Below are 16,934 nucleotides of genomic sequence, written 5' to 3'. Positions count from 1 at the left end.
AATTCATGGTTTAGTCTTTCGAAAATTAATTTGGAACAGTTTTAATCATTTGCATTCAAAAATTTTTTTCTGAGCTCTTTTAGAATGTATCAATATTTCAGGATTCTCTGAAGCTTCACAGATCTGCCATTCTTTTCTTAAAGTTAAGAATTTATCTATAGTTTATATTTTAATGGAAAATGTCCTTTTGGAAGGTAAAAAATTACTTTAGCTTTAGCATTTCCACACATTTCAGAACATATATCCCTTGCCATCATCTTATTATTGTTAAATAACAACCCAAATTTCTAGAATTATATTTTGGATGGTTCAATTTTTAAATTATTATTATTATTAGACTTTATTTTTAAGAGCAGTTTTAGGCTCACAACAAAATTGAGTGGAAAGTACAGAGTTCCCATATACCCTCTGACCACTGCCCTCTGTCAGCATGCTTTATCCGCCCTGACTATCAACATCCCAAGCCAGGGAGATTTCGCAAGGCCCTATAATTTTAATTCTGATCAGACAGTGACTAAATAGGGTGATTTTTAAAGAAAGGTTGGTTTCAGCTGAAGTATTGTTTTGGAGAGACATGTTTGAGAACTAGTGTGTTTGTCTGATTTTCCCCACTTTTCACTTAATTATTTTAATATTGTACTGGCATGGCTTAACTTAATGTTGTGTTTTCAGACTTTTTAAACTTTGTGTATAAATTTTTGAGAAAGGTTTAATGAATTCATAATTCCATGTCAATACATATGTTTGGAAAGTAAAATTACAATGTAGAGTTGCTGCTTTTGACTTTCAAGGGTCATAGTTTCAGAATTAATAGCTTTATATATATTTATATAGATTTGTTTATATAGATTTGTTAATTATTTTAAGCATATTGTGTTTCACTTAGTGTGTATTTTTTAAACCTAGATTTTTGAGCCACCTACAGATTGAGGGCTATTTAGAAGTCATAATTTGAAAGTAAAATGCAATTAGAGAAAGATAATAATTGAATAAAGATTTTAAAAAGCATTAAGTAAGGTAAGAGAAGAATGTGAGTAGATTATGACCGTCACAAGGATCAAAATTCCAATAGGAAAAATAAGATAAAACAGTGAAATAATCAATTTTTTAAATTAATAATAAAAATGCAGTTTTATTTTCTTAAATATTTATTACGTTTAAAAAATAAACAGAACTAAAAGGAAAACAGAAGGTATTTCTTTATAATTATGCTTCTGTTCTATATTCTTAAATGTTGCTTCTAAAGCTATTTTCATTATCTACCATTTCAGCTATGAGAGCCCTTTTTCTTAAATCCCTGAATGATTCTCTACAAGATTCTATTATACAATCTATACTTATTTATTTCCTTGTACTTTTCCATTCCTTCTCCTCTCCCAGAGCAAATTTAATTGCTATTTTTTTTGTTTGTCTCTTTCCTTACCACCGCCACCATTATGACTCACTCTTCCACTTTTTAAAAAATTATCTATACTTGGAACAATGTAACAACTTTCCTCCTTTCTTTTAAAATGGTTGTTGAAATACCCATTCCATGAAAGTCCTCTAATTAAGTTATTGTTGCAAATAATGAGTGCTTATAATTTTTGCCAACTAGTTATCTGATAAAAGTCTTATCTAGTGAAATCCTAATTCTTTCTTACTGCCCACCTTTTTTCCACTTGTGTATTTGTGAGATAATGAGACAAGTCAGTGAAAACCATTTTGGTATGCATTAAAGCACTCTGTAAAGGCTGACTTTTATTAATTTAAAACTATTTACTTTGTTTTATTAACTGCTCAATAATTGTATTCTTGATAAGCTTTTTTTAGCCAGCTTGCTATTCAGATCATCCTGTGATTGATCAACCCTTTCATTGGCTTTCCTCAATTTGAGACAAACATGTTTAGTTCGAGTGTAATATCAAACAAAAAAGTATACATATGTGATATAATAGTAATGATCAGTTTAATGATTTTTTTGTAATTTCTAAAACCCTGAGGTATAGTACTTTATTATCTGACATGTATAACACCATTACAGTCAGGATTTTTTAGAAAGTTGTTTTAATACTTGTTGTCTCAATCCCAAATTGACAGGTAAATAGAATAGATTGAACTTATATTCTCATTTATGTACGGTTACAACTGTTTGCAACAGGTAGGTGTAACAATAAAAGCAATATTTGTAATCTAGATTCTTTGAATTTTGCCCTGCTTTTGGTCCTGGAATATGTTAAATGGTTTATTTTTATAATATTGCATATCATTATTTTGACTTAGGAGATCCAAGAGTACAGAGTTTTAAGCAGTGAAAAAGAATGGAAAATAAGTACTATATATATTTTTAAGTCTTCTTAGTAATACCAAATCAGTACCCTGAGAATTTTAGAATATTTAATTAATTATATGGAATGTTTAAGTGAAAAATGAAACAAAATATAGTTTACATAGAGTGAATCTAAAGAAAGTGAAGTTTCATGTTGTTACAGCTGTTTGTTGCATTTTCAGCATTAAGTTCCTATTTAAAGGATGCCAAGGTAGTTAAATAAATTTAAACGATTATAATAAAATTCAGATACCTGTGATTATATTTTTAAAAAATGACAAAAAATGTGACTTGTTTCAGTTTGCCCAGTGATCTAGGACTAACTTATTAGATGAGATAAGAAATGGAACAATAAAAAGATGCAATTCATGTTGGAAAATAGTTTATTTAAAACTGATTATTTAAAAAAATGGATATTGATTTAGAAAATGTTAATAATTTCTATCATATATTGATAAATAGGACATTAATAACTTTCTAACTGTTGAGCAAATTGGAATAATTATAAGAGGTATATTTTAGTTAAATATTAAAAAAAAGATTATTTGTAAATATTTCAAAACATTTAAGCTAGTCTTTCTAGATACTGCAGAAGGTAAATGCCATAAATCTTGACACGGAACATTTATTTTGTTAATCAGATTTTATGACTTTATAAGTAAAGCATTTGAGGAAAAACAAAATTGCTGATAGTTATAAAAGCATTTTGAAAAATGAAGAAATGGTAATTTTAAACTCAAAAGTAGCAAACTTTAAAGAATTGGCTATTGGAATTCTACGTGTACAATTAGAAATTTATAATGCTTATGTTTTTATTTTAAAAGTTGTTTAAACTTTTTAAAGAAATTTAGAAAAAATCATTTTGAGAAGCTCCATTATTTTTAGATTCTAAAATGCTGTTTGAGGAACAAATTTTCTTTTCCCAATATAGATGATAAAACATTAGAACCAAAAATAAGCATTTCCTTCTGACCAAACTTAGCATTGCATGAATTTTAACTGACATTTTTGATATTGACCTTTTACTCATGGAAGACAAAATAATATATTAGAAAATATTGGGTGACACAAAGAAAAAGGACATATTGACCAAGAGCTAAAATACAATTGACACATGTGAACATAAGGCTTAAAGAGGAAGACAGTAGTCTTAAGAATTCTGGCCAACTTTAGAAGCAAACAAAAAATCTTAGTTTATTTCTAGATAAAATAAAGTAATTTTCTCTACAGAGAAGCAAGATAGTTAAAATTATTTGTTTTATGAGGCAAAAACGGTTGTTTGTAAATGACTGTGTTCTACATTTTTTTTTTTTTTTTAACTAAGGATGCCTTATATAATTCTGGCTGTAGTTAAGGAACTTATTATTTATTGTTATTTATTATTGAGCTTTACCCTTCCCCCAACCTTTTAAAGAGCATTTGTTGTACAATGCGCACGGAGGAAGAAATAAGCTTTTATAGATAGTTTTTTAGTAGATGTTGCTTACCAGTTTTTGGACTCTGGTCATGAGATCTTTAATCATGGAGGATTCACCTGATCCAGCAGCAGTGTTGGCAGTTCTCAAAGAGATTTTTTTTTATACTTGAGATTAATAAAGATGAAAAGTTATTGCAAGTAATTGAATTTACCTCAATAAGGGGCATTGTGTCATTTACTATATACACAAGTTAAAGACTTGCCTGTTCTTACTTAAGGAATCTGGTAATATTTCCTAACCAGTGTGTCCGTAAATAAATTGTTCTTGTCCAGACTGTGTTTTTTCTTTGTGACCCAGGCTGCTCTTTTCTTACCTGGAAATTCTGCTTCTGGCTTCAGGATTAATATTACTAAATCTTAGTAATTCATGTTCTTGCTCAGAGTGCAGCCCCTTAACTGCCAGGACCTTATTCTGTGTTTCTATGGCAGCTTTACTTCACTCTAATCTGCCTTGCAAATTACTGGCCCAGGCTGTGGACTGTTACAGTGCTGTTCTTTCTAACCCAGGACACACTTCGTGCTCAATATTTTGTGTTATACAGATGTGACTTCTGTTGATAAAGAATGCTAATAAAGTACCCAAATAATTTATCTGTGTACTTGTCAATGGCTGCCCATTGCAATCAGAACAAAGTCTGAGCTCTGTACTATGGCATAGGTGGCCCTGGTGATGTCTTACCTACCACTGTGACCTCGTTTGAAGACCACTCTCATCTTTCCTTTTAACCCTTCAACGTTCTAAGCCATTTCTGCCTTAGGGTCTTTGTACTAGGAATTGGGGATATTTGAGCTGAGATTTGAATTATTAATAAGTGCCAGCTTGAACTCTCTTCCTCCACATTGTTGTGTAGCCAGTGCTTTTTCATCATTCAGATCTCAGTTCAAATATCCTTTCCTCAAAGAGGTCTTCCCAGACCACCCATCTAAAGTAGACTTTCTCCCCACTACCCTGCTTACTCTTTCCCATTATTCTTTTCTTCTTTGCATTTTCCACTATCTAAAATTCCCTTGTTTACTTAATTCCCATACTACAATGTAAGTTCTGTGAGGGCAGTGTCTTTGTCTGTCTGGTTGACCATTGTATCCCCAGAGTCTAAAACAATGTCTAGCACGTAATAGGTGCTCAAGAAATAGTTGAATGCATGAATAAGTGAATAAATGATAAATTTATAATATAGACTGAGCAATTTGCTTCTTTTTTCCTTATTTTATTGAAAAACAGTGCAACAACATGATAGTAAACTGGGTAGAGGAATATTCACTTATAATCCCGGTACTTAAACAATTACCATTTTACAGTTTTTTTTCCATACGTATATGTATTTTTCATAGTTACGCTCTAATTAATTTTTTTTTACATACTGTGCTTTTGTTGAGTTAACACTGTCAAACATTTTCCCAAGTTCTTCTAGTAAGTCCCATTATTTTAATGGCTACATAACACCACATTGAGTTTATATTCCAGCATTTACTTAACCATTTCCTTAATATGCTAAATAATTTGTTTCTAACTTTTTGCTATTATGGATAACACTGCAATGAATAGCTTAATGAATATAGAAAACATTTGTCTTCCGTTGAATAGAATGAATTGTAAACATCAAACTGGGTAATATGAAATTGTTCAGGTATTTTATGACATTTAAAATATATCTTATAAATTGTAAAGGAATATGTATGACTTTCTTCTGGGGTCTACTCTAAAATACTTTTCATAATTAATGTCAAAATTGTATGATACAGATTAATTTTTTTTAATGTCAGCTTATTTTATTGATTTTGCAAATGAATTTGCAAGTGTCTTAGGTCATAACCAGGTTCCTTTCTTTTTTTTTTGTTTTTTTGGATTCACCTTGATTGTCTTTTTTTTTTTTCCAGATTCCTTTAGACTTATGAATCAGTCTGAGTACAGAGTTGTGTAAATTCTGTGAATAATAAATTGCTCCTTTATTTAAATTGTCACTTTTAGTAAGTAGGGCAGCTGTGAAAAAATAGAAGCTAAAGCTAGGATAAAGAGTTTCATGAGTGACATAATGGAATAGATATTTGGGATTATAAAGTTACATATGAGAGAAATCACAACTTTTCATGATCAGTTTTAATGATATTTGCAATTTGTTTCACCTTTTTTTTTTTTTTTCTCCCTCAAAGCCAGAAGAAATTTTGTAGGGAGAAATGATTTGAGTGGCTTTGAGAACCAATTTGGAAATGTCTGTTAAATGTATTCTTTAACTCTCCTCATATCTGTACATGGAGAGAATATTACGTATTTATAGAGGTTGTACAAATAAAATATTCTCTGAGAAGTTTCTCTTTGGATCTTTTTTGAACTTTTCAAATTATTTGAAGTCAAATGTAAGTACTGTTTTTTTATAGGTATAGAACAATCATGACACATTTTGCATAAAATTTTAAGTTCTGGGCTTTTAAGCAGATTCTATTTTCTTATGCATTTATATTCCCTTAAAACATCTCCTTTATGGTCTTTTTAAAGAAAGAATAACTTTCTCTTCTTATTCTCTGGATAATATAATAAAAGAACTATAGATTTAAAAATAAAAAGTCTTTCTGATGTTAATAAGCATTTTACTAAACCTACATTTAGAGGTAGCTACTACACTTTTCTAAAACAAAAATCCTTTGCTTTTCTTTGCCATCTAAAAATTCTTTTTATTTTGGCCACGCAACCCGTCATGTAGGATCTTAGTTTCCCGACCAGGGGTTGAACCTGCACCCCCTGCACTGAAAGTGCAGAGTTTTAACCACTCGACCACCAGGGAAGTCCCTAAAAATTCTTTTATGCTATACATTATTTTTTCATTTTATCAAGTCAAGTAACACATTCCCAGCTTACCTTTCTCATTCCTTCTTTATGGTCTTTCAGCTTTATTTATTTTAATAATTTCACCTCATAACTGGAGATTCGTTCAGTTTATCAAACAAATGTTTATTAGGCACGTACTTAATGCAATCTACTTTCCTAGGAACTAGGTATACAGCAGTAATCAGATAAAAATCCCTGGCCTCATGGAACTTACATCTGGTAGACAAGATAAATAATTGTAGGTTAGAAAGTAATGAAGTGCTAAGAAGAAAAAGAAACAAAGTAGGGAAGAGGGCATATGAAATATGGGAAATATTGAAACTTGATGGGATGATCAGGGAAGACTTCACTGAGAAGGTTTTGAGAAAAGACCTGAAGGAAGTAAGGAGGTGAGCCACGTAGCTATGTGGGGAAGAGCATTCCAGGCCTAGAGAATAGTAAGACCAATAAGAAGTTGTGTGTAGGGGGATTGGGTCACAGAATTATATAGGGGAAGAAGTTGGAGAAATAATAGGGAGCAAGATAACATAACAGATGTTTGCTATGTAATTATCTTTCTTTATCCTGTAATTTTCCTGAGAATTATATTTCTTTTCTTTCTAGCTCTGTGCAGAATTACATGTTTTTCTTTCTATGAATTTACTTTAATAAGCAGTTTAAAAGTTTTGTGGTTTTTACCATTTTTGAGTGATAACATACATAAATGAATTAAAGATTTTTGCTTGTGGAAAACATATCTTGTTTTTCCACATGCCAGTTAATTTCATGATTAAAAAAAATTAATGTTATTTTTTCTTGGGTTGCAGATCTTTACCATTATCCCAGTGAATGTGATTAGCAATCCAATTGCCTACTGCTATTTTATATAATATTCTTGTCATTTTCTAGTTTTTCCTGCAAAATTCTAAATTTTCACATTGCAGCACCATTTTAATTTTCATTGACATCTTTTAAAAAATAAACCCAATTAAAAAAATAAATTAACCTTGAGAGTTATGACTTACTTAGGTTTTCTTAGAGATTTATTTGCTCTTGCTCTGTGTTCAGCCAAGTAATTTATTTGCTTTCTATGAAAATGGCCAGGAATCTAAGCAAGTAAGTTAAATGTAATGGAAAAATCTCTATCAGAGAATATTTAACTCAAATTGACTTTAATGAATTGAAGAGTTAGAATTTATAGTATGTTATACTGTTTAGATCCCCCATACAAGAGTTGTTTTAACTCTTTCTGAACTTCAGTTTCCTTGTCTGTAAATGGGAGTCAAATTGCCTGCTTCAGAGGTGCACCAACACATTATTCTAAGAATATAATTGAATAATATATGTGAACACTCTCAAGAAAACTATTTAGTGCCAATCAATGTAGTAGATTGTTTTCTATTCTGTTAGGCTACTTATGCTTATCTTTTAAAATTTTGTTAAATTTTAGTAATCATTGGCTTTGTTATGTCTGGATAATTTCAACAGTTTATAACGATTTTGCACTAATGATCCCATTAATAGATCTTTTGTGAAACTGCTTCTACAGCGTAAATGGACAATTCTTGGTTGTCACCAACAGTGACATGCTGATTTTACTCTCAGTTGCAGTGGCCTCTGGCATTTACCTCAGTTAGATTTTACTTGCCCTTACTTTGATTTTGTTTTTTTTAAATTAATTTTTGTTGGAGTATAGTTGCTTTACAATGTTGTGTCACTTGCCCTCACATTGAAGACAACTATTAGCAATGGGGAATGGGCTTGTTTGGAACTTCTTAGTCTCATTAAACGTCTATTAGGGAAGCAGAAGTAGCAATGTCATACTACCTCACCAACGTGCTTTGGTCTGTCTAGGAAATAAAAATTTCATTTAGAGTGTATTCAGTCAAAAGACGTGGATGGACCTAGAGTCTGTCGTACAGAGTGAAATAAGTCAGAGAAAAACAAATATTGTATATTAATGCATATATGTGGAATCTAGAAAAATGGTACAGATGAACCTATTTGCAAGGCAGGAATAGAGACACAGATGTAGAGAATGGACGTGTGGACGTGCGGTGGGGGAGAGGGTATGGGATGAACTGGGGGATTGAGATTGACATATACACACTGCCATGTGTAAAACAGATAGCTACTGGGAACCTGATGTATAGTGCAGGGAGCTCCGCTCAGTGCTCTGTTTTGACCTAGGTGGGTGGGATGGGGGGTGTGTGGTGGGGGGGAGGTACAAGAGAGAAGGAATATATGTATACATAGAGCTGATTCACTTTGTTGTACAGCAGAAACTAACACAACATTGTAAAGCAACTATACCCCAATTAAAAAAAAAAAAGTTTATGAAGCGCTAGCTAATTGGGAAATTAATTAACCAGCGCATTGGCCTGCCAGCGCAGGGCAATATGAAGCTTTGAGGACCTTTGGAGGTGCATATTGCTGCTGGGTATGGAGTACCCAGGGCATCCATAATAACTTTCATTTTCAGTTTTCAAAATTTGAAAGAATCAGAATAGAGCAGTGGTTCTAAACTTTGCTGCACATTGGTCATGTGGGAAGTTTTAAAAATCCCAGTGCCCAGGTCATACCTCATACTATTTAAATCAGAATGTCTAGGGTGAGAGCCAGGCATTCGTAGTACTTAAAGATGCACAGCAAAGTGGGCGCCCACAGGAATATATGGTTCTGGCCGCCAGTGTTTTGCCTGTTCACATGTTGTAGCACCATTCAGGAGACCTTGAAATGAAAAATATTTGAAAATAGTGGGTAATGTCCCTCACACAGATTTGTGTTCTACATTTTAAAAGAGTATATACTGTTTTACATAGTCTTATGGTGTTTTGAACTTTCACTTTCATTACTGGTCCATGGTAGACATATTCATGTTATTTTTTCCCATCTGTTATGGATATTTCCTTGACAACTTTAAATAAACCATGGCTTTGTGATTTGAGACACAATAAAATGTCTACAAGTATTAACTCGTTAGGAGTTTCATTCCTTTGTTTCGATTCCAAATGACCATTTTCAGAATAAAGGACCAATAGCCAATTTGTTTTTCCAAATCCATTTTTATTTTTCTCCAGTTTAGTAATGAACGGTTACAAATTAGCCTAAATTTATGGAATTAGTATGAGTCTGAAGGAATAGACTGTTTAATTATGTCACAGCCACATTAATATTTACTAATATACAAGATGATTGGTGTGTGAAACAAAAACTATACCTGTAGCATTACTAATCATGATATAAGTGCATAAGCATTTTTCCAGTATCATGGTTTATTAAGGCAGTCTCAGTGTAATCTAATAAAAAAATTGTGCAAGGGGAATTCCTAAGTGGCTTGGTTCCTCATGTTAAGAAGAGCTAAAGTTTTGGCTATAAATCCTTGAAAATTTGCCTAAAGCTTGACATAAGTTCAAGTGGTCACAATATTATCTTAAAAATAATAGAAATTCTATTTTAAACTATAAAAAAATTTCTGTTTCATAGTCCACATCAAATATGTGTGTGAAAAAATACAGAACATTAATTGATGCTCTGAGTTTTGTCATTGTCATTTGAAATTAAAGAACATGACCCCATTGTCTCCAGTGCTGTCAGAGTATGGTGAATTATGGTAATTTCTACAGTGCAAATATTTGGCTTAACACCTAACATTCACTCGTTCAATTTTTGTTTTGGATCTTTTCGCTTTTCTTGTTTTGCATTTTTATTTTGTTTTGTTTTCAGCCATCATTTTGTCTTATCATCTTCAATTCTAGAGCAACCTGACAACAATAATGATACTACTGAATTGGGCATCCTTGTCATTCCTGAGATTAGTGTCACAAATGTGGCCGGAGAGAGGACCGGGAATGGGGAAAAAGGCAGAACACTAGGAGAGATTGATGCTCAGCATATACAGGGTGTACAGGAAACAACCACAGATCCTAGAACTGAGAGCAAAGGCTTGCCAGAGATCAGGAGGCAAAAATCTGTAAGAAAAATGATGGAGGATGGAATAAACTCACCTGGCAGAGTGCAGTTTTAGCAGAGCACTTTATAGCTGCACTCCAAGGTATCTCATGGCAAAGGGTCACTGCTGCATGTTTTAAGCAACAGTTGCACAGTCACAAAAATTTTGCATGTCACCTAATCAAAATGCATGAATTATGTACCACAGTTTCTCAATGACTCTTAATGCTCTTTGGAATGGTTGTAGCTCTGCTCTCTGAGTAAACAGTTATGAAAATGAGGCAGAAAATTGCTTCCAAAATAATTTTCTGCTTATGTTTTGAGATCTAAAATTACTTTTTTATCTTTGTATTTTTGCCATCTTTGATATGAAGGAGAATGTATAAAGAATTTTAGCAAGTTTGAGCTTGTGATACTTATGGTCTGTATATTTTTCTCTTAGTAAAATAATCTAGAATGTGTAGTGCAACCTTTAAAAAAATCTTTGAAATATTTTAATACTATTTTTTAAAAAGTTCCTTGGTATGGTCTTTGATTTTACACTGCTTTGCTACTGGGGGAGAGTTTACCTCTAGTTTTACTGTGTGGTATTTTTCCTAATTGTTTCTGATCTTTTGCATGAATAGTAAGAGAACTTTTTCTAAAAACACAGTGGGGTGTGGTTTATGGCATGCTTTTCGTTTAATACACTCTAAATTACTCTTACTTAATTATAATGAACTATTGTTGACATTTTATAGAATGTTTTGATTATCCTTTGATTTTGGTCTATAATCTGTTGCTTTACATATTTTGCTAAAATTTAATGTATTTAAAGTATACTTGATTTGGTATGAATCATGAAAAAACAATTACTTAAAATGCTTAATGTTAATTAATATTTGTTATTTCTTTGTTTAGGAAATACAGAATTAACAGGTCAAGAAGAACTGATGGAGATATCTGAAGTTGACGAGGGATTTTATTCCAGGGCTGCGTCTAGTACTAGCCAGTTGGGTTTATCAAACAATAGTCAAAATTGTAGTAACAAGGGAAGTGTAGGAAAGACTCAGAGACGGTCAGGAGGAAACAAAACTGGAGGAAAAGAAAAAGAAACTGCAGGGGAGTCTTGCAAAGATCACTTTGCTCGAAAACAAACCCAGAGAGCCCAAAGTGAGAATCTCGAGCTTCTCTCCTTGAAGAGACTTACATTAACAACCAGCCAATCTCTGCCTAAACCTAATAGTCATGGTTTGGCTAAGACCGCTGCGACCGTATTCAGTAAATCCTTTGAACAAGTTAGTGGTGTCACAGTCCCATATAACCCATCATCTGCTGTTGGCTGTGGGACTGGGACAGATACCAATAGGTTTTCTGCTTGTAGTCTGCAAGAAGAAACGCTTATTTACGTTTCTGAAAGGACTGAACTTCCAATGAAGCATCAAACAGGTCAGCAGAGACCTCCTAGTATTAGCATTACTTTGTCCACAGATTAATTTGTAAGAGTTTTCTCACGTAACCAGTGAATCAGAAAATACGACTTTGCTTCTTCATGAAAGTTCCCAGGGTCGTCTTTCATCCCTGTTCCTGACAGGAGCCCTGATATCTTAAATTCTGAAGGCTACCTTGACTTTATGAAGGGAATAATGTCTAGGTTGCAGTAAGTTGAAATATGGTTTTGTTATTTCTTGGTTGTGTGTTTTCCCCTTGGCTTGAGTCTTTTTTTTCTTTTCTTACCTTCTTATTTGTTTCTGTTGCCGTAAGATTGTCAGTGTGACAATACATTTTGGCAGGTTGTCTGATCAGATTGGTCACAGCTCATGAGAGGTTATGAGTCTTTTTCTTTAATAACTCCTATTTTGGTAGCTGTGTGTTTGGCCTTCAGTGTAAAAGGGAATCTCCTTGCATGAGAACAGTGTTTTCAAGGATGAGGCTGCTGTACAACTCCAGGAATTCTACAGCTGGCTGTTTAGCGAGCCAGTCTGAAAAACAGGCATGTGAAAAACAAAAATGACGTGTATGAAAAGTGCCTGCTAAAAATGTTTGTAACCAGATCGTCTTTAAGATTAGTAGAACAGTTTATATAAAGCACTGGAAAATGCCTGGTAACTCCGTAACCTAAAATATGATATGATTCCAGGGGATGGGAAGAGGGGTTTCCATTGTTATCTTTGGAACATTTTTATATCAGAAATCAGATTGCTAGTAGATGTGTTGCTTTGAAGTGTTTGATCTGGATTTAGCAGGTGAAGATCCCTTTCAGTTCCTAAGATGTAATAGGCCATAAAACTGACTTACCCTGCTGCTGGACTTCGGAAAACCTACTTAGCTTGGATTCCCACAATTCAGAGCACACATCATTGAAGACTTCCTGGAAATGACTGAATTTTGCAACCCATCTCTCAAGATACCAGTGTTTACCATATTGAATTGTTTGTCTACAAATGAAGGAAATTAGGTAAATTTTTCATCTATAAAATATCATTGAAAGAAAATAAAAATAGTGAAATATGGACAAAGGACATTTATATATTAACTAATTTAGGGTTATATATGTTTGTGTTCTTAAATTTAAAATTTTAAGTATGAAAAATATTAAATGTGTTTCTTGTTTTGTGAACAGGCCTATTTGAAATGTTCTTGTTATGATAGAATAATGAATGTAGTTGCTCCCAACCAAAAAATAAAAATAAAAAGGCAATATGGCAGAAGCTAAACAAACTTGTATGTAGCTATAGAGAGTCAGGTGACATCCAGATGGATGTAAAAATTTGATGTTTGCTAGTGGTGGTCATTTCAGCTATGGTTGAGGTTCCTTATAAATCAAGTATACTTAAGTAATAATCTAGGGTAAGAGAGAGAAAGCAGGGTTGAGGATGAGAGACTAAGTTGACTGGGGAGGAAGATGTAGGGAGCTGTCCCCTTGTTAATGGTTAGTACACAGTAGTTTCCTTATTCACAGTCTTTAGCTGTGGTCACACAGAGAAAATGCTAGTTTTCCTCTTGTACCTGCTTATGCAGAGCTCAAATATGTGAAAAATTTGTTATGTCTTGAAGACTGCTAAAGCATTTTCACTATGAATGCAGTTTTGACCATAACTGCTTTGGCTATCGTTTTAAATCCAATTCTTCAAAAAGCATGAACTAGTTTTTATTCAGTAACCCTGAATAAAATATGGTTTTTAATGTAAGTGAATTTGATTTTTTTAGTGCCACTGATAGAAATGGAATAAGATCTATTGGCATACATTGTAGGAAAAAACAAAAAAAAGCAAAGCAACCAGACAGTGAAAGTTGATAAAGTATTAATTTAATAGAAATCCTGTCTACAATTTAAATCCTGTGTACAATTACTGTGAATTTCCTATTGTCTTTTTGTAATTCTTTAACAAAGAATTTCCCCTAGGCATAGCTACTAACAATATTAATAATAGTCTTAAGAACTAATTTAAAAGATTGGCATTGGAGGCAAGTTAAGGTGCTTAGGAAACATTATAGAATAAGTTTGAGGAAACATTAGCTGGCACAAATAAGAGATCAGATTTTAATGTTCAGCTGTTGTAATGGAACCTCATTTTGTTACTATTCTAGATCATTGCTATTATAAATCATTGTGGTCTGAGGACCAGTAAGGAACATTGGCATTACCTGCCATCTTGTTAAAAATGCAGAATTTCAGAGCCACCTTAGATCTACTGAATCATAATCTGCCTTTTAATAAGATCTCAGGTGATTATTATGTACATTAAAGTTTGAGAAGACAGTATCAAAGTGCAAACAAATCACTTATCTAATATTTAGAATTCTCAGTGTTCTCACAACCCTAGATCAAATATGTTGGATACTAGATCATTATAATCTTCATTGTTTTTAAAGCTAATTAATTTTTTTAAGTGTCAACTGACTTAAGTCCCCTAATTCTAAATTTTTAATGAATCTCATTTATTTTTACAATAAAAATGTTAACATTTTATATTCTTCTGTTATTTGAAAATGGAATCAGAGCTGTAGATGCCTACAATTTTAAGTATGAAAGGGGTACCACCCTTTTACACAATGCACAACAAATCTGCATGTGTTTTTTCTTTTAAAAACCCTGAAGGCTTACTCAAAGGAGTGGTTCTGAATTTTTGCTCCAAGTAATTTGTCCCAGTTGATTTTCTAGAATGTGGAGTTATGGTAACAGTCAAATTCTTTAGTAGTACCTTTGATACTATTTCAAATAAAGATTATACATTTGAAAATTTTTATAGCAGTTATTAATACTGGGTAATGCTAACTGTGGTAACAATGATAATTATCGCTGCTCTTCTTGTCCCACTCACTTTTCCAAATTTGAAAGTTGGAGTGGCTTTTGTAGGTCATTTTCTTATGAAGATGCTGATGTGACCATTTGGTCACAGACCTTGTGTATATCCAGAGTAATACCTTTTACCACAAGAAGGATTCTGCACAAAACTGGGGCCTCGCACCTCATAGCTCAGAGGATCTGTGCAGACATTGTAGTCCCATTCCACATTTTAAACCTCTAAAAGATTCTTGAAATTACCCAACCTCTCACTCTTCAGATATCCGACTACCTGGGATATTCTAGTGAAGCTGGGTGCCAGCTTTTCCGTTTTAGAATCCAAGTGGAGAGAGAGACAAAGACTTCAGGGGAGTGTCCCAGGGCAGGTGAGCACCCTGGAATCCCTTATTATACCACCATGGAACTTTTAAAGGCAGCTCTGTAGATTTGAAGAGTAGAAATTCTCAGTCCTTAAATGATTTCAGTGTGTTTAGAAAAAGCAATATTTCATTGCTCTTTTCAATTATGAAGTAACTACTTAGCAAACATTATTCAATAATAATTATAAAAGTTATTAACTTTTAAAGATAAAAAGTTAAAATAAAGGGAAATAAAATTTTTAAACCAAAATGGATGAAAAATGATCCCATTTTTAAGGGATTTTTTCTGTTTTGGAAGAATAAAATTAAAGTGTTGAAACCTTTAAATTGTAAAGAAAAATACACCCTGAGACCTAATTTTCAGCAGATATTAAAGTAAGGCTATTTAACGTTTGAGTCTATAGGCACAATAAGTCTACACTTTATTAAAGGGAAGCACATCAAGGAAATATATCTGTTAAATAAGGTAACTGAAATTTTTTTTTTTTTTTTTTGCGGTATGCGGGCCTCTCACTGTTGTGGCCTCTCCTGTTGTGGAGCACAGGCTCCGGACACGCAGGCTCAGCGGCCATGGCTCACGGGCCCAGCTGCTCCGTGACATGTGGGATCCTCCCGGACTGGGGCACGAACCCATGTCCCCTGCATCGGCAGGTGGACTCTCAACCACTGAGCCACTAGGGAAGCCCCTGAAAAAATATTTTTTAAAAAGCCATTTAAAAAAAGAATAATTTGATGGGTACTTAAATTAATCATTGTAGATAGAAGTTAATGTATAATAGTGTCTTCCCAATCTTTGGATAAAAAATAAACTCTCTAGTCCTTTAATTAGCATGAATTTATACTTTTAGATTAATTGCTTAGTAAAATTATACTCAATACTTTGAGTTATTCACATTTATATTTAATATTGTTAAATTCTTCATCAGAGAACAGAAATATGTTGTCTTCTGTATTTTGTAACTTGTGCATACCTACAGAGATTACCAGTGAACGTTTTAGAAGATGCTTTTGTGTTTTTTAATAGTAGAGTTCTAGAGTACTTATGTCTTGATATGAAGTTTCTACTAGTAAACTGAAGGTCCTATTTCACATACTGTTATTTTCTCTTATGTGGAGTTTATTGTGTACCTCTTATCTTTATTTCTAATCACGTAGTGATACTAATCTTTTCATAGTAAATTGACTTGTTTCTAATCGTGTTCCTAGAGTTTACATTCCTAAAGAATAAATTACGACTTTGGATATTTTTATGTGCTCTCTACCTTTTTAAGGCTATGGAAATAAACTGGAGTTTAGTTTTTTGAAGTTTTGTATATTTGTGTAAATGTTCTCCATATGCAATACTTTATAGAGCAGTGTTGCCTCTTGTTTTAATGAAATAAAAACTGAAAAAATATTTTTTCCAGATCACTTTACTAATTAAAAAATCATCATAAAATTTTGCAAAAGTCATGATGTGAAGGAAGAAATTAAAGGAGGAAGACTTAGGTGAGTTGAGCCATTGAGAGCTTTGGGGAGTAAGCCATAGGACAGTGACATCTCATTCCTGGCTTTACATTTTACATGGCTATGGATGAGAAGTGTGACAAGTTCATTAGTATCCATCCAAAAGAAGATGAGCTCCATGGGTCATGTACCAGTGACTGATTATTTGTCATACCAGAAGTACAGGCAAATTTAGATAACAGTGCTTTGCCCTTTTATCTTTCATATGGGTCTTTATCTCTTGAGTGCAGAGACTATATGCC

The 16,934-nt window shown here is 32.9% G+C and overlaps 1 protein-coding gene across 2 annotated transcripts in view; it reads left to right on the top strand.

Moving 5' to 3' along the window:
• Nucleotides 1-16,582, top strand: part of HYCC1 (hyccin PI4KA lipid kinase complex subunit 1) — an 81,143-nt gene extending 64,561 nt beyond the window's left edge. Inside the window, exons 11-12 of one of the 2 annotated variants that reach the window (XM_082661644.1) lie at nucleotides 10,347-10,642; nucleotides 11,440-11,575. In XM_082661644.1, coding sequence (XP_082517770.1) covers nucleotides 10,347-10,615 — 269 coding nt within the window. In that variant the 3' untranslated portion in view covers nucleotides 10,616-10,642; nucleotides 11,440-11,575. Of the gene's footprint in view, nucleotides 1-10,346; nucleotides 10,643-11,439 lie in introns of both variants that reach the window. The other variant, XM_082661643.1, reaches the window with a different exon arrangement.
• Nucleotides 16,583-16,934: the final 352 nt, after the last annotated feature.

Source organism: Grampus griseus (assembly GCF_964374135.1).
Source record: "Grampus griseus genome assembly, chromosome: 9".
Lineage (NCBI taxonomy): Eukaryota > Metazoa > Chordata > Mammalia > Artiodactyla > Delphinidae > Grampus > Grampus griseus.
Note: the sequence above shows the minus strand (reverse complement) of the source record. Positions and strands in the feature narration are given on the sequence as shown.